This window comes from Lissotriton helveticus, chromosome 3_1 (genome assembly GCF_964261635.1).
Source record: "Lissotriton helveticus chromosome 3_1, aLisHel1.1, whole genome shotgun sequence".
NCBI lineage: Eukaryota > Metazoa > Chordata > Amphibia > Caudata > Salamandridae > Lissotriton > Lissotriton helveticus.
This window is the reverse complement of record NC_136061.1, coordinates 2,024,846,687-2,024,869,200: the sequence shown is the minus strand read 5'-3', so window position 1 is coordinate 2,024,869,200 and position 22,514 is coordinate 2,024,846,687. Positions and strand designations below refer to the sequence as shown.

Sequence of the window (22,514 nt, the reverse complement as noted above, 5' to 3'; positions counted from 1 at the left end):
TGTGATTTTTCAACAATTCTTCACTCTAATTTTTAATTGAAATTAGCTACTGGTAACCTCACCAGGATCCACACTTTCATCAACTTCAGGATTTACCTCTCCCCACCTCTGAATCCACGCTGTAAACTTAAGCTTGGCTCTGTGAATTAATTGTAGTTGTTACCAACTCTTCACCCACCATCATCTCTCTTCGTGTGTGAGCTGCGCGGATCCACTATGGGATTCCAGAATACTTCCCAGCAGCGTTAGTCACAAGCACAACTTGATGTGGCCCCTTCCATCTCGGTTTCAGGCAGCTTTTCCAAACATGCTTCTTGAGCAGGATCCAATCGCCGGTTGTATTGGATGACAGTGAGTTTTTCTTGTTGGTGCTTTATCCAAATTTACCTGATGGGAAACAGAGTTCACATCAGCCAGACCTTTGCAGTAATGTAATACGATATCATCAGTTATTGATACAAGTGTTGCTAAAGAAATGTACGCAGCTGACATAACTCTGCCCATTGAAACTTCATGGGACTGGAGACCTTTTTATTTGGAGTCCTTTTAATACTCATGAGAATAAAAGGAAGAGTATCAGCCACTTACGATTGTATAGGCACACACTTTAGCAAGTTTGTTTTTGATGGTGCCATTCATCTTTTCAACCACTCCTGACAATTGTGAGTGATAACTGCAGTGAAGCCTTTGTTAAATTTGAAATGCACTGCATAGGATCACTTTCTTAAAATTATCTATTTTAATGGAAGATGGCAAGCCAAATTGTGGTATTAACTCTCTCAATAAGAGTTTGGCTACTGTCATAGCGTTACTTCTTCCAGTAGGACAGGCTTTGACACATTTAGAAAACAAGCAGAACGTCACAAGAACATATTTAAGCCCATTACAAACAGGCATTTTAAAGAGGTCTGCTTGAAGTCTAGTAATTGAGATTTCTGATTTGTCTATAGGACTCATGACCTGCGTTCCCTCTAAGTTGTGTGCCTGAATACCCGGACAGCCTCTGTCCTCTTGCGTCACAGAAGGATGTTGAGAGCACGTACATGGATACTTTTTCATTTGAAACAGTAGGCTGCTATCCACCTTAATGGGGTAATGTCTGCAGGCTTGCCTTTATGGGAGGCTTAGCTTACACCTTCTTGGTATATGCCGGTCCCCTGCTCTTTAAGGGTGCCACTGTAGAACAATAACTATCCTAAACTCAGGGCATGGTACCTTCCTTCACGCAGGCCTTTCCCAGCTCATCTAAAGGAATGCTGTTGACTCGCTTGCATCTCCTTGCATCTCCTTACACCTCTTTATGACCATAGAGAGTAATCTCTGTTACAGGTTCAGCTTTGATGGTTAATATATATATTATAGAGCATTGCAATATCAACGTCACATATTTGCAGATTATGCAAGGGAGCTCAGTGGGCTAATGCACTGCTTGAGAATTATTTATGTAGACTGTAGGTCAGAAGTTACAATAACGGAAAAGTAGCTGAGTGCAGTTTGACCCCTTTGCAAACAACTGCATATAGTCAGCCAGCAACTGAAACGTATCATTCTACGGTCAGTAAAATGGTATCTGTAAGTCGCATTAATCATTAACCACTTAATTAGAGCCAAAAACAATTCAGTATGTAAGGTGGCACAATGGTTCACTGAGTTGAATGCTCGCTGATAATACACGCGGTGATCTGCTAGTCATCGTTTGAATCTTGGCATGGCTGACTCAGCTGCCCATCATTCCGAAGTAGATGAATTAAAAACCATTAAATCAGGTGATAGTAAAACTAGTTATTTACTGCATTAAAATTGTCAAATATGCAGTATGAGGAAAATATCATTTTGTGCTATATAATTGTTTATTATTAATGTAATTATGCAATGGAGTAATAATCCTGTAATTGCTACAGAAGTTACATACCTATGCATTTTATCCAAGTACAGAGTTTGAGATTATCATCTCTGTGTATTTCTTGATTAAGTGGCAAGCAGTGGATGTGGAGCAGAGGTGTGAGGTTCCAGGTGTGTTGCATTTACCATTTTGATCGATGCCAGCTTTCAGCCCAGGATGAACTATGACAAAATGATCTAACAATTGTCCATGAAGTGATACATTTGTATCCTTATGGTGCCTGGGAAGGAAAATAAAATTTACATATACCACTGACAGGCTGCTGTACAGCACATCAATCACACAATGAATATGGATTGTGTTTCTATTACATGCAGCTTCTTCTCTTTTTCTGGCAGTTTTTTGATGATCATCTTGCCTAGGCAACTCCAGCTTCCTAACTTTGGTGTTTATCAACTTATCTATGTCGAAGGCAGTCCTCACATGTGACAGGTCTTTGCTACTCTTGATTCCCTTCACTATCAAGAAAAGTGTGCACGCAAACATGCTGTCGTTGCACACATAGAAAAAAAATAGAGGAAACATTTCTCATGTTTTCTTTCTCTGATATTTTCCCAGGCAAGTAAAACTTCTCTGGCACAAATCTTCTACTACATTTCTAAATTTTGCATTATACTTTTTTAAAGTGCTGGATGGTCACAGCATCCTTCCCTACATGTGTAAGACCATGTACATAACATGCCATTGAATGTAAAATGGAGTCTGGGAGAACAAATTGATGATCAGGAGTAACCCAAACATTATTAAACTTTCTCTTACAAGCAATCCGTTTCCATTCCTTTCTTTCATCCTTTGGTACTTTCTCTTGGAGGTCCCTCAGTCACTTAATGTGGTCTGTATGGGATTGAATAAAAAACACAAATGACATTATTTGCATTCTCAGTAGTTCTTCTATTGGTTTCACATTGTTCTGATTCTTGTACTGTGGGTTGCTCATTTAATCTCATAATCTCACAGTTTTATTTTCAAGGGCACAGTCATTATTTATTTATTTAATTATTTATTTAAACAGCGTAACATTCATCCGAAAGATATCACAGCGCTAGAGGAGCAGAATCAAATGGTAGGGGGGTTGTGGGGTGCTGCCAGTATCTCCTGTATTAGGTCTTGGGGAACAGGTGGGTTTTCAGTTTCCTTCTAAATGCCATGTAGTCCTCAGTAAGACGTAGATCCAAAGATAATTCATTCCATTGAGTGGCAGCCAGGTGGGAAAAGGTGCGTCCTCCTGCCCTTGTTTTTTTGATCCGTTTTGTACTACCTTTCGCCTGAGAGCATGACCGTAGACATCTAGAAGGGCATAGAATTGGATTTTGTTCTGAATAATTTTAGGACCGCGTTGGTGTAGGGCCTTGTGTGCATGGCTCAGGAGTTTGAATCTAGCTCTTTGACGTATGGGCAGCCAGTGGAGCTGTCTCATACATTCTGACGCTGTGCTACATCTACCTTTATTGCACACTAATTTCGCAGCTGCATTTTGTATCACCTGTAGGCTTTGTGTAGAGGTATTCTGCCATGCGGAGGAACAGAGCGTTCCTATAATCTAGTATGAGTAGGGCCTGTGTGATTGTCATGTTGCATTCCAATGAAATCCAGGGAAAGATCCTTTTTAAGAGTTTTAGAATGACGAAACTTCATCCGAACAGGGCTGATTTGCCAGTTGATCTTCATAGTTATTTCCCATCGTGATTAACTATCTTAATCATCACTAACTTTGTGAGCTGCACATCTGACTACTGCTGTATTGCCGCTAAAAGACCAAGAATGTAGGACCCAGCCCTGATAGGATTACTAGAGGATGTCATAAAGCCCCTTTGCGACCATAGCTGCCCAAAATAATGTACCACTCTAAATAGATACTGACTGTCTGTATAAATTGTCACACTCAATTCATCTTCCAGGCAGCAAGATCTTGCCAGAGCAATTAATTCTGCCACTTGTGCTGAAATTACATCAGACAAGTATAATGCTTCAATAATTTCAGAGATAAAAAAGACTTTTAGTGCTCCTTGATGGTCTCTTAGACAAGAACTTTCAACCAACAAAACCAGATCAGCCATTTCAAGAGGAACATTTTTGATACCCGGTCTTTGCTTGGTTCACAATGTGGTCACATTAATACAATTATGGTCAGGATCCTCATCATCATCTTTATCATTGTCTGAAACTAGCATCAGCAGCATTACACGATTTAAGGCATTGCTCCTCTTTATTGAAATATATTCTGCTTCCAATATTGTCTGCTCAGATCTTGTGAGGCAGCTGTTTGTCAAATGTTGAGTCCAAATGCCAGTCAACAAATTTTTAACTGAATATTGCCCAATCCTGAAGATGAATTGTCCAATCATCCACACCCTGAACTACCTGTGGATGGTTAGAGGATTCATCTTCAGGATTGCACAAAGCTGTTCTTTTGAGACGTACCTTGCCCCCTTTTCAATGTGATGACCAAGATATATAACTTCTTTTTTACAGTACTATATCTTTGTGGGTAAAACCTTGTGACTGCTGTCAGCAAGATGATTGAGGAGTGCAACTGTATCTAGTTTACAGTCTTCTGTTGTCTTTGATGACACTAGCCGCGGTTGCTGCAGGAAAGAGCGGTGGGGCAGTGGGGCTGGGTGGGGGTGAGGATTTTGAGAGACAACCACGAAGGACAATTAATTATTTATTTATTGTTCCCTCGTGTTCATCTCTTGAAATCCCCCCTACCCGGCCCCACCGCTCTCACCTGCAGCGGCCATGGCTGGATGCAACTAATAGGTCAACAATGTACTACACTAACAGTGAGTTACAGGGTAAGTAATAACTTTCCAAACCTTTCTTTAGAATCTAACTAAGAAGTTGATGGATTTTCTATGTACCCTTGTGGATTCAACACCAAACGAGGACTTTGTTGCCCAGACGTGGGTCCCATGCTCACTATACCATTGGATTTAAGCTAGTCTGGCTGATGAGGAGTGATACACCAAAACCGGTTCCCAAATGCTGTTCCTGGTGCCCAGTTAACTTCCTTCTCTGAAGTTTTTTAAATGCTGTGTCACTGCTCTGTATTTCTCCATAGCCACCTCAGCTGGAGCATTATTAGGTGGAGTAAGTAATAGACATTGCTTTCAATCAATTAATCAATCAAGGAATTTGTAGAGCTCGCTACATACCCGTGAAGGTCTCAAGGCACTGGGGGTGGGGGTTGCTGCTACTGATTGAAGATCCAGGTCTTGAGAAGTCCTCTGAAGGACAGCAGGTCTTGGGTCTGTCGTAGGTTGGTGGGGAGGGTGTTCCTGGTCTTGGCGGCGAGGTGGGAGAAGGATCTCCCACCGCCGGTTGTTTTCTGGATGCGTGGGACCGTGGCGAGGCAGGCTGAGCGGAGGCTGCGGGTGGGGGTGTAGAAGCTGAGTCGTCCGCTGAGGTATGCTGGTCCTGTGTTGTGTAGGGCTTTGTGTGTGTGGATGAGGAGTTTGAAGGTTATCCTCTTGTTGATGGGGAGCCAAGGTAGGTCTCTCAGGTGGGGGGTGATGTGGTTGCATCGGGGGATATCGAGGACCAGTCCTGCCGAGGCATTCTGGATGCGTTGCAGCCGTCTCCGGAGCTTGGTTGTTGTTCCTGCGTAGAGGGTGTTTCTGTAGTCCAGCCTGCTGGTGACAAGGGCCTGGGTGACGGTTTTTCTCATTTTGGAGGGGATCCACTTGAAGATCCTGCGGAGCATTCGGAGGGTGTTGAAGCAGGATGTGGAGACGGCATTGACCTGCTAGGTCATAGAGAGGGTGGAGTCGAGGATGACCCCCAGGTTGGGTGCGTGGTTGGTGGGTGCTGGGGCTGTTCCCAGCGAGGTAGGCCACCAGGAATCATCCCAGGGGGGCCAGGGGAGCCGAGGATGAGGACCTCCGTCTAGTCAGAATTCAGCTTCAGCCTGCTGTCCTTCATCCATTCGGCGATGGCCTTCATTCCCCTGTGGAGGTTGGCTTTGGCGATGAGAGGGTCTTTGGTGAGGGAGATGATCAGCTGGGTGTCGTCGGCGTAGGAGATGATGTTGAGGCTGTGCTGACGGATGATGTGGGCGAGTGGAGCCATGTAAATATTGAACAGCGTTGGGCTGAGAGAGGATCCTTGAGGTACGCCGCAGATGATCTTGGTGGTCTTGGAGCGGAAGGGTGGGTGGCGGACACTCTGGGTTCTGACGGAGAGGAAGGATGTGGTCCAGGCCAGGGCCTCTTCTTGGATTCCAGTGTCGTGGAGGCGTGCTGTTAGGGTGCGGGGCGGATCGTGTCGAAGGCGGCTGAAAGGTCCAGAAGGATGAGGGCGGCTATTTCTCCTTTGTCCATCAGGGTCCTGATGTCGTCGGTGGCGGCGATGAGGGCGGTTTCGGTGCTGTGGTTGCTGCGGAAGCCAGACTGGGATGGGTCCAGGATGTTGTTGTTAGATTATGAATCACTAACAACCACTTTCACTTTCTACCCTGTCCCAGTATTTTACTTCTTATTACCAGTTTTCTTTTTCCACTTTTCCTTGTATTTTCTCAAGTCTCTCCAATACTTAATGCACTCAACAACATCTTTAATGTGAGCTGACAAAGTCGCTACACTCATATTTGCTATATCTGCTTCACCCTAATCCATTTTGTAAACACTCTGTAAGCTTATATTTACCCCTTAAGATTATTATGTGCTTCAATTATTCACCTTGCTCCTTCTTTCAACAGGAATTTCATTTTATCCACAAATTCAATCTTAAAGAGTGCAATTTTAATCTCTCTCTCTCTCTCTAGGAGACATAGTAGGCAAAGTAGATGCAGCAGAGTAGATACAGCAGTACACACACCAGTAGTACTAGGGAATGCTATCAATGCACTCTCAAGCAGATCACTTGCAGATCACTTGCACTCACAATTGTATAAATTCTTGCTACTACCACCGCCATCTATGTAGTGTTTTTTTCTCATTCACCTTTTGTCTCAGGAAATCTAGCTTTTTAATATTGAAGGTACACTCTAAAGGAAATTGTAATTTTGTGACACCAGCAGTATACTTGCACCAATCTCTTATCTATGCACGCGTAAAAGCCCAACACCCTACAGCATGTTGTATGCAGATGAGCCCTCCAGAGAAATCTTCATAGCAGGTATGCTAGGTGCCTTTGGCTTTTTCAACATTATTCTCAGTCAAAATATTCCAAACATCTCATAAAACGAATAAACAAACAACAACCAATCCAAGCATGGCTATTCAAAGGTCAGCCAATTACAGCGCAACTTTGAGGGCAACCAGCTAATGTCACAGTGACGCTTAGTTAGCATCTCACCAATCCTAACCTCATCTTGCTACCCAATTGCATCACAACCTTTCCGTGCATGGGAAAACAATACAATGCCTTTTCCTGTCATCTAACGCACACAAAATAGACAAATAAATCTTGTCTGCTTAACCTAAAAAGAAGAAAATCAGCTAGTTAGATGAAAAGAATCACATAATCAACAGCAATAGGCTAGTGCCTTTACAGTATTTGCCAAACTCAAGTTCACACTAAAGCAGACTTCCATCCAGTGGAAATCTAGAAAATCTATTTTTGATTAGTGTACTTACTCAAATTTACCAAAGAGCAAGTAGCCATTTTCTTACACACATGCTGAGCATGTTCAGTCCCACTCATCAACTGGTTGGAATTGGTGTCATTTCTATACTTATCAGCCTACGATCATCAACCATTGCTTCTCTGTAACTTCTCATTCATGACATAAGGAGTTTTTCCGCTGCTTCAGTCACACAAATTAATCAAAGTAGGAGTCCCATTGCAATACTTAAACAAGCATTGACAAACCCAATGGGTCTCGGAAATCAGAGAGCTAGTGCCATTGTCAAAGACAATGTCTTTTAACCATGTGTTATGGAGAGGAGTGGATTTATGTGGTGTGGAGTGGAATTATAAAGTTTGGATTGGAATTGTTTGTTGTGGAATTGTGTGGTGTTAAGTGGAGTTATGTGTAGAGGAATTATGTAGCATGGTGTGCAATGGAAATAAGTGGATAGTAATTATGTGGTATTAAGTGTACTGGAATTATGTGGAATGATAGTATGTGTCATGTAGTGTAATTATGGGGAGTGGAATAGTGGAATGACGTAGTGGAGTGGAATTTTGTGGTGTGGTGTTGAATTTTGTGGAATGATGTGGAATTCTGTGGTGTGGCTTGGATGTATGTGGTGTGTAGTCGAATTTTCTTAGAATCAGGACATTGAATTTTACTTTGGGACTGCAAAAGTCTAGGACAGCCCGCATCCGAAGAGTTGTTGAATAGAGATCCCAGCTTAAGAAGCCTCGAGGTACAGGCAATCCTGTTGAGGCGAGAGAAAGCGAAGCCTGAATGAGTGACACTGCAGGACGTAGTGTTGCAGACGCTAGCAACTCCAAAAAGGTGGCTTTGGAGTGGAGTGTTGAAAATCTGAACCAGGAATGATGTGGGGACTTTCAGTGCTCCAGCTAAAATGCTATTTTACCTCACAAGCGCTCCCCAAACACCCAAAAAGTCACATTTATAAGTCACTTGTAATATTTGGCAACCCCACTAAGTGGCGCTGTACGAGTGGTTCCATAACTACTTTGTTGGAAGCACTGGCCCTCCCTAGGGCACAGACTTAAAAAGTCCCATACTCAAACGACTATGACATATTCGAAAGATGGTGTTGACTGGTAGATGGCAAGCTGAGCTTGGACAGACAGGTGGCACAATGATGACACAGAGGGTGAGGCCAACAGAGCTGAACTGGGGAAGGACCATTTAACAAAAGGGTCCAAGCATGGGTTGAAGGAGTGAACGAACCCGAGAGACACTCTACAGATATCTTTGTGTAGGGAACGCCAAAGGAGCTTAAGATATCTACTTAGTTCTATAATGCTACCTGGAGCAGAGCTCCAAGACGGAGTAATTTTAAGTGTGTTTACCAGATGGCCCCACGTCGCCAGGGGGCGCTATCATTGTCCTGGAAATTCATTTGACAGTGCTCTGCTCTCTGGGAGATATAGTCCTGCTTCTCCTCAATTGCACTAAAGTTTTGGATTGCAATTGTTTAACAAAAGAAAAACTGCATCAGAGAGGATGATAATGAACAATTTCCAGTAGTTAAGTGAATAACCCATCAGAGGGGCGAGCTCTTGACCTCTGTGGTGTTTGGAGACTCTCGTGGTGGCAGGTTGCTACGGTGATGATGCCCCTGACCCCTAATGCAGTATTGTCCCTGCTAAGTATGGAGTACATGGTACAAGACAGGCAGACGCTGCCCACCACATTCAGTGCATATGCAGAGCTTCCCAGGAGCTGAGCTTCACTCAGGTCCTGAGGTCATAGCCCCAAAGTGATCCCAGAGGGGGTGTTCCCCACTGCACTCCCTGGTGATGTGGGGTCCAGGTATGCCACCCACATACATCATGCCATGTCTGTTGTACCCCTGGACCTTGCCTGTAAACAACCTGGGTTCAGTCATATAACGGGGATTACCAGGGAAGAGAGTTTGCATATGGCCAGGAAGTCTTTGTAGATATATAGCATTTACAACCAAACTGGTTGTAGTAAGGAAGCTGAGCCGTCAAGGTTCGATTAATGTAGCTTTATTCTAACAGCCCCTTGCACATCTATGCGGTTATCAGGATGGGGAAGAACTGACAAGTCGAGTCGTTAACGGTAAAGCCGTTAACGGTAACAGTGGAATCTGCAATGGTGGGGGAACCAATAGGAAAGGAAAGGTTACAAACACAATGTCTGCTCTCATGCAGGTAGGTCGCGAGCCGGTTACTGTCACGCGCCATAGGCATGGCGCATGGCAGTAACTGTGATTACAACACATCTTCCTCTCTTAAACATTGCAGAAAGGTGCATGTTAATTACAGATAAAATCGTCAAGTTTTTTTGGTTTGTTGATGAGTCTACCAAATCTTCCCGTGATACCATGACTGCCACCCGCAGCTTCTGAATCAGAAAACAAATCGATTTCATCACTCTGGTCTGGTGTGTTATGATCAGTTGGTTCAGTGGAAAGAGGGACATCATCTACATTGGAGTCAATATTACTTAGAGGCATTTGATTACAAGAATTCATACATCTGGGTATCATTTCTGGTTCATCATACTCAACCCATAAGTTATTGTTACATCTGGTCAAATGTTGCACACGCTGGTTGCCATCTGCACTGCATTTAGCTAATCTGTTCATGTGCCAAACTTTGCCATCACTGAGTTTAGCTGCGTTGTTGTACAACTTGCAGATCCGAAGGGGTGTAGTGAATCTACTTTCTCCTTTATTGACTTTTTTTTCTAGACAAACTTTAACCAGATTGCCACACTTAAACAAGTGATCTTTGACACCATGACTTTTGTCATACCATTCTTTATAGGACATTTGTGCTTTTTCTATTTGCTTCTGATGGAATCAGGCGACCAATCAATTTGTTTTGAAGTTGGCATCCACCCTAAGTCTCTGCTAATGGGTTGTCTAATTCTCATGAGGATAAATGGAGATTCATTCGTGCTAGCACTGGGTGTTATTCTGTAAACCCATATGAGCTTAAAAGCCTCTTTTTCCCAATTAAGGTTGCTATTTCTTGATGATTGTATGTTGCCTTTTATAACTCTATTGAAGTGTTCAACGAGTACATTTCCTTCAGGATGATAGAGCGAGATGGTGGTGTGAGTTATGCAATTCCTTTCACGGAACAACTTGAATGCATCTGAAGTGAATTGTGGTCCATTGTCGGTTAAGATGCACTTAGGTAACCCCTCAATTGTCCAAAAATGAAATGACACAATTGCTATTATCCATCGCCACCAGAATGTTATGTTATGTTATATGTTATGTTATGTTATAAGGATATTTGTAGCGCGCACAACTACTCAAGAGTATCCTGGCGCGAAGCATAACCACAGCGAAGTCAGGGCTGAACAGCAAAGCGAAGCAATTTTAATAGGCAATGTTAAAAAGATGGGTCTTAAGGAGCTTCTTAAAACACCCAAGGTCTCTAGTGTTCCTGAGAGTGAGTGGGAGGGAGTTCCAGAGGGTGGCGGCTTTGACCGAAAAGGATAGACCGCCCATTCTGGTTCGCCGGAAGCGGGGAACTACCATCCTGCGTTGGGAAGCCGACCTTAGGTTGCGACTTGGGACATGGAAGGTCACTCTTTTCCTGAGATAGACAGGGCCTGTATCGTGGAGGGCTCGATGCGTGAGTACCAAAGCTTTAAATTGGACTCTTTGAGCCACCGGCAGCCAATGAAGGGTAGCTAGTTGATGTCTTATGCTGTTTCGTCTAGAGATACCCAGCAGGAGTCTTGCGGCAGCATTCTGGATAAGCTGGAGTTTATTAACCAGATAGGAAGGGGAACCCAGATACAAGGCGTTAGCATAATCCAGGCGGGACAATATAAGGGCCCTAGCGACCGTTTCCTTAGCTGACTGGGGTAGGAGAGGAAAGAATCTACTCAGAGATCTGAGGGTCCCGAAGCAGGCGCCCGTCAAACGCTTGATCTGCTCTGCGAACCTCAGGTCTTCATTAAACCATATGCCCAGGTTCTTGGCTGGGCCACCTTCAGAGAGGGGACGGGGAGAATCAGGGGGCCAAAGTAGTTCAGTAAATTGGCTTGGGAATTGACCATACAGTAAAATCTCTGATTTTCCCTCATTACATTTGAGTTTGGCATGAGCTAGCCAGGTGAAAACGGCTGCCAAACATTTTTGTGCTGCATCAGTATCTAATGACGAGTTGCCCCATGTAAACAGAAGCTGGGTGTCATCAGCGTAGGCCATAATTTTTGCACCCAGCTCCTCGGCCAGGTAGATCAACGGGGTCATATAGATGTTAAAAAGAAGTGGGCTCAATGTAGAGCCCTGTGGGACCCCGGTCTGAACACGCCTGGCCGAAGAAGAGTACGGGGGCATCCAGACTTGCTGATAGCGGGAGTCAAGAAAGGATTCCAGCCAGGACCACGCAGCCCCAGTGATACCAATCTCGGTGAGGCGAGCCAGGAGGAGTTGGTGGGGGACCGTATCAAAGGCGGCAGAGAGGTCCAATAAAATTAGCGCCGCTCTGCCACCCTTGTCCGTACACTCCCTGATGGCTTCCACCACCTCCACCAGAGCTGTCTCAGTGCTGAAAGATGACCTAAAGCCCGACTGGGCTGGATGTAGCGCACCAGACTCCTCAACAAAAGCGTTCAGCTGCCGAAATGAATGTATTTGATGACACCGTCATTACCTTCAATGGGTCCAGTTATGTCCAATCCTATTCCTTCCCACGACATGCTCGGGGATACTATTGGATTTAGGGGAACCCTAAAAACCTTAAGACTTTTGTCTGAGTCCTTGCAACTTTCACAATTTCTGATTAAAACTTCAATCTGCTTATCGACCCCAGGCCATCAATAGTTGTTTTTGATCTTTGTTTAGTCCTAGAGATTCCAAGGTGACCAATGTGGCAAAGTTTAAGAACTTTCTTTTTGAGCGTGTCTGGGGGAATGGCTTTTTCAATCCTAAATCTATACTACTAGTATAAAGAGAGAACTGTGTCCTTTGAGCCAGGTAAACTCGAAAAGTACACCACCAATCCAAACACCCAATACATGTTTGAAAACGTCAGGGCAAGCAGAAGGACATAGGCTATATAAATTTAAAAAATAAACGTTATTTAGAAAATTTATATTAAAAAAAAAAGTAGTTCCTCCAAAGTAGCGCCGGCCGCCACGTGCGTGCTCACGTCAGGAGCACTGGGAGGAGCGGCGTTCGAGGAGCGGCGGACATGGTGCGGGGAATGAGCGGTGACCTGAGGAGCAGCGGACAGGCCAGCGGCGGTGCAAGCAGCGGAGAGGCGGACATGGTGCGGGGGAGGAGCGGCAGCGGACAGGCGGTGAGGAGCAAAGAGGCGAGGAGCGGTAAACTGAGGAGCGGCGGATCAGGTAAGCCTCAAGGGACAATGTCGGGGCAGGCGGGTGTCGGGCCGCGGTGAGGAGCAGAGAGGCGAGGAGCGGTAAACTGAGGAGCGGCGGATCAGGTAAGCCTCAGGGGACAATGTCGGGGCAGGCGGGTGTCGGGCCAGGCGGGGGACGGGGATCGGCTGAGGAAAGTTCACAAGATGCACTGATACTCCTGCTACCATTTGGGGTTACTGCAACACGCTTTAATAATGAATAGATTGATGCATGTGTGTCTTTATGGAGCACAGAGGCGAAAGTCAGAGTCTCGGGGGCATAACAATCACCACCTCATCTGTCTTCCCATTCACTGTCAGAATCTACTTGGTAGTAGACCCCACCACGAAGACAGGTGAACGCACCTTACACTGCGGCAGCCGGGGGTCGGGGCAGGCGGGGGACGGGGCGGGCGAGGGGCACGGGCTGCTGGGCAATGTCGGGCAGGCGGGGGTAGGGGAAGCCTGAATGCTCCCAGACAAGATCGGGACAGTCTGCTAGTAGTATATAATTTTCAACGCTTAATTCATTTCTTAGTTCCCAAAAAATTCTGCTATCATTATCAAGGTGTTTTTTATCAGGCCACTGACTATTGATGTATTTACAGACATTTTGTAAAGTGTGATCTCTCTGCATGTGTTCTTTCCATTCTGTACTTGTGATACCATTAGCATCTTCATCAAAAAGCAATGCTACTTTCCCACTGTCCTCCAGATCTTCAATGACTTCTATATTCGGTAGAGGTAATCTACTTAAAAAGTCTGCAACTTTATTCTTGACACCAGGCCAGTATTCAACTGTATAGCAATATTCTAGTAGCTTTTCTGACAGTTTTCTTTGTCTGGGAGAAGGGTTTTGTAAACCTGCAGTAGAAAGAATTTTGATAAGGGGTTTTGTGATCTGTTCGTAGATGAAAATTGTAAACCCAGACATAAACTCTAAAGTAGTTAAGAGCCCATGAGCATGCAAGCATTTCACATTCTATCATTAAGTACCATCCTTCTGCAGTGGTCAGTGATCAAGAAGTGAAAGCTACCACCCACTCGTTATTGTCAGAGTTCTTCTGTGAGAGAACAGCCCCTAGCCCTTTGTTGCTGGCATCAGCTGTGGTTAAAATGTGAGCTTTAGGATCAAAACCTTTAAGAAAAGATGCACTACTTATTTCTTTTTTTATGAGGTCAAATATATTCTGGCATACTTGGGACCAATTGAATTTAACTTTACTCTTGAGTAATTGCAGAATGTGGTACGTCTTTTCAGAGAAGTTGCGGATGAATTTTGAGTGGTACTCGGTTAAACCAAGGAATGCTCTTACATCATCTTTGCTGGAGGGACAAGGTGCTTTGATCATGCCTTCAACAAGACCTTGTTTGGGTTTAATATCATCTTGACTGATGCAATGGCCTAGATACACAACCATGCTTTTCGTGAATTTACATTTGTCTAGTTCAACAGTTAAACCATTTTATTTTATGATTTCAAACACCTGCTTCATACATGAATTGTGTTCCATTTTGTCTCTGCCCATGACTAGGATATTGTCTTGGAAGAACTGTATGCCAACAGTGCCCTCAAATGACATAATCCTTTGAAAAAGCGCTGCGGCAGAAGCCAAACCAAAAGGTACCAGAGTGTAGCAATAGCAACCAAACGGTGTAATAAATGTTGTGTACTTTTTGCTATCAACATGCAGCCGTACCTGGTGATAAGCATACTTTAAATCTATGATAGAAAACAGTTTCATGTCCTTGGTTGCATGAGAAATGTCATTAATACGTGGCAGTGGAAATTGATCAACAATTATATTCTTCTTAAGATCTCTAAGATCAATACAAAGCCTGATTTTGCCATTGGGACGTTTAACAACAACTAATGGAGAAATTCATTCAGCAGATTCATCCTTCTCAATTACCCCATTAGTGACCGGTCTGTTTAGTTCTATCTCAACATCATCTCTGACTGATAACGGTAAATGTGTGACTTTCTGAACACATGGTGAAGCATTATCCTTTAATACAATTTTATGATGAAAGCTGTTGAGTAAACCCACTTTTCCTGAGAAGACTTCTGGGTATTCTTTAAGTAATTTGTTGTTAAGTTCATTGTTATCCTCAATAGACTTGACTGGATCAGTACTGTTTGGATCCAATATGATCCCTAAGACAGCTTGGTCGTCCCACAAAAGAACAGAGGTCCTTTTTTGCCATAAATAGTTTGCACATAGCTTTTCTACTTTTGAACTCAAATTCAAGTTCATGAGTCCCAACAAATTCAATGTTGTCTCCTGTATAACGTTTAGCTATTACATTAGACTTTTCAAGAGAAGATCCCACTTTGTTTGCAAAATGTTTTTTCCAGATGTTCTCATTGACTATAGTAAATGGAGAGCTAAATCAGCTACACTGTTCATAGACACCCCACCCATTTTAATGTTAACATATGGGTTTCTTAACTTTATATGGGTTGACATCCAGAATGTCATACCCAATTAAAAATACATAGTTGACCTTGTCAGAATCTGATTCTTTGGATTCATCGGATTTCGAACAATAGTGACTCTGTATGTGTCGAATTGACTTACCATATTTGTAAAATTTCCTTTCACATACTTTAGAGAAGTGTCCTATTAGACCACAAGAAGTACATTTTTTAAATCTAGCTGGACACTCTGAAATCAGCAAGTTGGGAAGAAGATCTACAATAATAACATTTCCTATCTATGTCTTCACTAGATTTCTTCATGTAGATTTTTTCATCAATGTTCTTTTTCTTATTGTTTACATTTGCACTGTGTCTATAGGTATTTTCCTTGGTCTTGCATGTATTGACATTGGTTGTGTTTACTAATTTAATTTCATTGGGCTCCTCTAAAACAGCTTTGGCACACCTTCCCGTAAGTTCTGCTCTTTTGACTAAAGCAACCACTTCTTTTAATGGAGATTCACTGTTAAACCACAGTTTCTCCTGTATATTGGGGTTACTCGTGTGCATTATGATCTGATCGCGTATGAACTCCTCTTGCAATTGCCCAAATCCATAAGTTAAAGCCAATGCACTTAAAGCAGATACATACTCATCAATGCTCTGGTTTTTGCTTTGTTTTCTTTGTGAAAATTTGTAGCGATCAACAGCTACACATACAATTGGTGAAAAGTGTGCATCAAGAACATCCAAAGCACGTTTGATTACATCATCACCCTCTCTTGCTTGTTTTTTCTATTTGATTATACGTTTTTACATCACCTGGACCAAGACTATAAAGTAAAAGTAAAATCTTTTTCTTTTTTTCTGGAGTGAAATCTTTATCTTCAACAGTTTCAATGTAGTTACCAAAGTATTCTTTCCATTCTTTCCAAGGCATGCACGGTTCTCCTTTGAGTGGCGGGAAGGGTTGTGGTTGAGATAGACTTAAAGAACTTAAGGCACACATTGTGAGTTGCTGCAAGAGTTAATATCTTTAACAGAGTAATCATTTCAATGCGACTGAAATGTTGTTAGTACAATATAAATACATGTGACTCGAAAAACTTAGCAAGGTGTGCTCATCACCGTGAAATGTGCACTGTGAATTGCTTGTGAAACTATTTATGCTGAAAATAAGGAACTTCTTAGATAATAAAAATTGATATTTACAACAATATTAGAGTTGTTATTAGTTAAATTCCACTCGTCTTCATTGTAGCACATGTGCGTATCCCGGAGTGGTGACTGCAACATTGAAACAAGCAGATTGCGAGTGCAATTCCATTACTTTTAGCTTTGACAGGTGTGCGTGTCACCGGAAGGGCATATGCAGCAATGATTACTTACTAACCCAATTTGGTTGTGAGCTTTGGAGTTTAACCTCAGTGCACGCCAGTGATGACGTATATTGCCATATGTCATCATTTGTCTCCCTCAGGCAACCAGCACAACACAAATCTCACCGAAATCTGCTCTACAACGGCATGGAGATCTGTAGAGTTAGAGGTGGAGGGCCCTGGGCCCACATGTGAGGAGCAGTAAATGACCTGACACAGACACCAGATGAGGGTAGTGGGAATGGCCACGAGCACGTGCGCTCGGCCCCTTTTATTGCCAGCGTCATGTGACACCATGACGTCTGTGGTGGGTGGGTGTAAAGTGTAATACAGACACTTGAACACTAGAACGTGTCCATGCTAGGACACTACATCCCTCCCATTTTTTAATTGCAAAGACCCACATTCAGAAATCAACCTGTGGGGAAAATAACACGTATCAGGATGCAGTAAAGCGTTCAGCTGCCGCAGTGTCTTTCAATCCGCCGCTGCTTGTAATCACAGATGGTGTTCAACCTGTTGCGGGTAACATCAGTTCACAGTGGCACCGGTTTGTGGTGCTCGATGGAAACAGTCTGTTGATGACTCTGCGACCAAATTGTCCTCACAGTCCTTCTTTTGTCACTTCCATGGCGACGGGTGCAGTTAGAGTTCTTGTGGTTCGCCGGGGAATGATGCACGATTTCCGGCCTTGGCCTTAGCTTTATTTGTAGTCTGTGTCCTACTTGGCAAAAGGCAGATCCGTTGCAAGGCATCCCTCTCACTAGGATGACCCCTCTCGTCGGTGTTCCCCTGCCACGGGATATCCTTGAGGTCCTCTTCTCGGATTCGCGCTGGGCTGGATGTGTCCACATCAGTTGTTCCTGCGCCGCCGTCAGTGGGGGTATGGAAGAGACGATGTGTCTCACCTCAGATTCCGCAGCCTCGTCCCAAGGTAGCTGTTGGTTTCTGTCTTTGCTTGCGACGTCTTCGCCCTCCCCGGACCTTACGGATGGGCGTCGGAGGACCGTCTCTCGTCGCGGGGACTGCGTCCCGGAGGCCTCTGCCCCTGGGTCACCACGGCTGGCATGTGTCCAGTGTCCGTGTGACCCCAAAGGTGGATGTCACTAACGGTCTCGCTTGCTCCTCTCCGCAGACCCAGAGTGTGCGGAAACATCGCCTGTCAGCTGGTCTTCTTTGCCACTGGTGTTCTTCCGGCCTCGTGTTCCTCTCACCGTTGTCCTGGCACTGGTCACCTTACTTCTCTTCGGGAGTGAGCGGTCTTCGTCTTCCTGCACTCCTCTCTGTCTTTCCTTAGTTGTTTCTCTGTGAGGACGTTGCTTCGCACTGACTTCTCCTTCTACTCTTAACTGTGGCAACAGGCCACATGGATATGCTTCCTTCTTTTCCACGGTGGCAAACGTGCCACTCAGATCTCTCCTTTTCTTCCTTCCTTTCCACGGTGGCAAACGTGCCACTCAGATCTCTCCTTTTCTTCCTTCCTTTTCACGGTGGCAAACGTGCCACTCAGATCTCTCCTTTTCTTCCTTCCTTTTCACGGTGGCATATGTGCCACTCAGATCTCTCCTTTCCTTCCTTCCTTTTCGCAGTGGCAAACGTGCCACTCAGATCTCTCCTTTTCTTCTTTCCTTTTCACGGTGGCAAACGTGCCACTCAGATCTCACCTTTTCTTCCTTCTGCATCGCGACATCACTTGGACCAAACTTGTGTCTTCTCTTCTGGCCTGGGTCCTCCATGCAGTGCGCGCACCCTGCATGTGTACCCCTGGTCTTGTCCTCGTCAGGGACACTTTCTCCTTCTTCCTCAGCAGCCAGAGTTGGTGTCGCGAACCTTCTTTTCTTGATGCTTTCTTTTCTTGATGGTTGTGGGTGACGTTCGGGGGTCCATGTTTGGAGACCTGTTCATGGTTGAACGTCCTGGACCGGTTGGTGGTCCACTTCTGCCGATGCCTGGCAGGTTGCTTTCGGTCGTCCTGTCGGACTTTGCGCCACAACAGTTCCTGGGGGACCCGTTGTGGGTCAGCACTTGATGGGCGATCATTCTGGGGATCGGCCCCTGGGAGGCGCCATGGATCTGTCGCGGGTCGGCACTTGATGGGCGACCGCTCGCGAAGATTGTTCTGGGCGATGGCGCTGCATGCATTCTTCTTTCTGCTTGCGGTGGCTGTGCGTCGCCACGTGGCGCGTTGTTTGCGCACTTACTGTTCAGGGTTCTGGGACGCCTGTGGCGTGACGTTGGGTACTTGCTGCTTTGGCTGTCGTCGGGTACTTGATGCTTTGGACCGTTGGCGGGAGTAGTTGATGATGCGGTGAGCGCCTGTGGCCACAAGGCGTCGCTGCTCTCTCCGTCCTTTGGTCGCGGCAGTCGTTTCCCTGGACGTTCTTTTAGTGCTTGGCAGTCGTTTCCTCCAGACGTCAGTGCTTGGATGCTTTGTGAGGCATTGGTGCCTTTTCCCACGTCGCGTTGGAAGTGGCAGTCGCCGACTCCTTGCTGGTGTGTGTGGGTGTCGCTGGCGCTGTTGCGCAGTTAAAAGCTGAGTGAGAGGTTGGATGCTTTCTTGCTGCGGGAGTTTAGACGCTTTCGCTGTCACTTGCGCTGTGGAGAACTTACTTGCTGCGTGAGTTTTCTTGCGTTGTGCAATGCTTGTTTTAGTCTTTGTGGAGGCAGGTGCACTTTTAGCTTTTGGCCACTGGGTGGCGGTGAAGCTGGATTCTTGGTAGCAGCCTGTCTTGTGGGCTTGTCTTCCCTAAGGTGCACTCTACTGTTTCAGTCTCTCAGTGCACAGGGGAAGCTGGAGCTGTTGCTGGGACCCTGGCCTCATGCTGTCTTCCAGGTGAGTCCCTTCCTTGTTTTAGTTTGTTTGTGCAGGGAGTGGGTGGCAGGCTTTCAGTGTCCAACTGGGCAAGTGGTGTGCAGGGAAGACGGCTCAGTGCTTTGCCCAGTTTGGGGTGTGAGCTTCACTGTGGCAGCGCTGGCAGTTTATAGGCATTTTGGCAGCGCTGGCCATTTATAGGCATTTTATTGTCCCGCCGGGGAAACGAGGAGGTGGGGGCACACTCCTGTTGCCGGCGCCTGTCCTGCCTTCACTTTCCTCAGCCCTCCCGGCCCGCGGCAGCTTTCTGCAGTCCTCGCTCGGGCGGGGGGGGGGGGGGTGTGCATTGATGCTTCTCACTCTGGTGGGAGAGCGCGATGCTCCGGTCACTCTTCCCTGAGCGGGGGGCGCCTGAGGCAGACCGCGGGTAGGCTCCGTCGGCTCTGCCCGTGTTGGAAATGCTGATGAGGCTCCGGTCACTGGAGGCAGGCCGCGGGTAGGCTCCGCCGGCTCTGCTTATTTACCGGCTGCTGCAGGCTCCACTTTCCGGTCTCCCGCCGCAGCAGCTTTTCCTCCCACACGCTGCGCGGCGGAGACTTGCAATTTCCCTCGCAGGCCGCGGGTAGGCTCCGCTGGCTCCGCAGTGTTCTTCGTCATTGGGGGTGCAGCCGGCAGGCCGCGGGTGGGCTCCGCTGGCGCTGCAGAGTCTCTCCTTTGTTGTGGGTGCCGCGGGTGGGCTCCGCCGGCGCCGCAGAGTCTCCCTTCGGGGTGGGCACTACCGGCGGGCCACGGGTGGGCTCCGCTGGCCCGGATGACGTTGCGAGGGGGGTTGGGAGGCGGTTAGCTACTCCGCTCCCTCCCCCTCGTAGTCTTCGGTGATTGCGGGTCCGGCCGCCCTTGTTTTCACGCGGTCATTAGTCTGTGAGCCCCTGCCGCTTCCAAGCACACACGCGGCGGGGGCGGGGGACGACTCGGGCAGGCCGCGGGTAGGCTCCGCTGGTCCTGCTTATTCAGTGGCACAGTTTATTGCGGGCACTTCGCCCGTGGGGCTCACCTTCGGCCGGCAGGCCAGATGCTCCGTCGCGGTCGCGGCGGGTGGGCTCCGCTCGGCCCGTGCACCTCTCCGGTGGGGGTCGGAAGCCTCGCGGCCGTCGCAGGTGGGCTCTGGGCGGTCCGCAGCTGCTGGGTGGCACTCGGTGGTGGCGGTCGACGCGGGTGGGCTCCGGTCGGCTTGCTGTATGGCGCCGACGTGCCTACCAGCCTCACGGCGCGTTGCGCCTCGCCACTGGGGATGCCCTCAAGGCGGGCAGCTCTCTTCCCCTTTTCCTTTTCGATTAGCCGAGGGTAGTGGCACGCATGGGACGCACTACCGGCCTCGTCGCCATTGTAGGATTTGTGGTGGAGGGCCCTGGGCCCACATGTGAGGAGCAGTAAATGACCTGACACAGACACCAGATGAGGGTAGTGGGAATGGCCACGAGCACGTGCGCTCGGCCCCTTTTATTGCCAGCGTCATGTGACACCATGACGTCTGTGGTGGGTGGGTGTAAAGTGTAATACAGACACTTGAACACTAGAACGTGTCCATGCTAGGACACTACAAGATCCACGCTGGCCGCCTCTCAATACACCGCTTAATGGAGACGTCAGCAGCGATGATGATACTCGATAGCTTCTCCAATTTATTCGTCGAGTTCACCCTCTCAGCACTGCTCACGGTAGGAGGTGAATTCACTTCAGGTCCCTGTAAAAATCTTTTTTTCAGTTTCCCGTGATGTGGTTGACGTGAGGGGCTGTCCCCAGTCACTTGTAGTAAGGAAGCTGAGCCGTTAAGGTTCGATTAATGAAGCTTTATTCTAACAGTCATTTGCACGTCTATGTGGTTATCAGGATGGGGAAGAACTCACAAGTCGAGTCGATAACGATAAAGCAGTTAATGGTAACAGTGGAATGTTGAGGGGAGCAATGGGAAAGGATAGGTGACAAACACATTGCCTGCCTTTGTGCAGGTAGGTCGCGAGCCGGTTACTGTCACTCACCATAGGCATGGCGCGCACCAGTAACTGTGATTACAACACTGGCCTTTAACCTGTGTCCAAGCGCCCCCAATTTTGGTGGATGAAGCAACTTTGGCACAGAGCGCCAGCGGTATCCGAAGTTACATTGCGCATCATTTGATCTCTGACATCACACAGTTGAGCCCCTTTCCTCATCCTTACCTACTCAACAGCCTTGGTTGTTCAGGGTTTACTGCAAGAACATGCCGAGCGAAGTAAAGCAACACATGCCATTATTTTCTACACCACAACAATAACTGTGCAACCTGCGACCAAGACGCGTTTAAGTGAATCTTAACTTTTTCTGTAGCAGTGTGTCTTTGTTTATAGTTACAGGCTGAAAAGCAGTTAGGCCATCATGGTTTTGAAAAGCGCTATATAAAATCATACAATTACATGTACAATGCTTTTGATTCCAGATATGACGTAAGTATTCATATGGAAATAAACAAAACCTGAACAAATGACTGCGGAAAAAATTGCAAATGTAGTGCTTTTTCAATCTCTGGAGATAATCGAACACGGAATGTGAAAAAACCATGTAAAATGGTAACTTCTTTGCAATTTTCATTTGCAGCATGGCTGCAGGTGTACAAAACACAATAATAATTAGAGATTCTACAGTCCTCTTTAAGCAGACTGCATCGGCCTCACCACAATCGCATTAGCAACTTTATTCGCAGCAAAACGATGTTCTAACCCAGGTGACGGATTTAGCAAGCAATAAAGAACACACACATACAATTACGCCATGAAATCGAAGCCCCTTCTTTATGCGACAATAATGCTGACTTATCACATTTAGGATGCGATCTAAATATTAGATCTAGCGCAGATCTGGCTTCAAGTAGCAGCTCACACTTTACAGATAACATATTTATTGCAGCAGGAACATCTCAACATACAACAGAATGGAGCACAGGGTCGGGCTGAGAGCCAATTACACAGCAGAGAGTCTGGCTTCATAGCCTGCATTTTTCGTAAAGCTTGGATTCTGCAGTCTATA

The 22,514-nt window shown here is 46.1% G+C and overlaps 2 protein-coding genes across 8 annotated transcripts in view; one reads left to right on the top strand and one right to left on the bottom strand.

Moving 5' to 3' along the window:
* The window catches only part of LOC144825246 (F-actin-capping protein subunit alpha-1-like), a 523,698-nt gene that overhangs the window by 205,763 nt on the left and 295,421 nt on the right, over positions 1-22,514 (bottom strand). The window contains exon 1 of one of the 5 annotated variants that reach the window (XM_078684088.1): positions 2,663-2,713. The exons of the other annotated variants lie outside the window; for them this stretch is intronic. Within the exon in view, the coding sequence (XP_078540214.1) occupies positions 2,663-2,692 (30 nt within the window). The 5' untranslated portion in view covers positions 2,693-2,713. Of the gene's footprint in view, positions 1-2,662; positions 2,714-22,514 lie in introns of those variants that run through there. 5 annotated transcript variants of the gene reach the window in all.
* The window catches only part of LOC144825247 (uncharacterized), a 300,861-nt gene continuing 299,406 nt past the window's right edge, over positions 21,060-22,514 (top strand). For all 3 annotated transcript variants that reach the window (XM_078684092.1, XM_078684090.1, XM_078684091.1), the window contains exon 1: positions 21,060-21,169. In XM_078684092.1, coding sequence (XP_078540218.1) covers positions 21,089-21,169 — 81 coding nt within the window. In that variant the 5' untranslated portion in view covers positions 21,060-21,088. The remainder of the gene's footprint in view (positions 21,170-22,514) is intronic.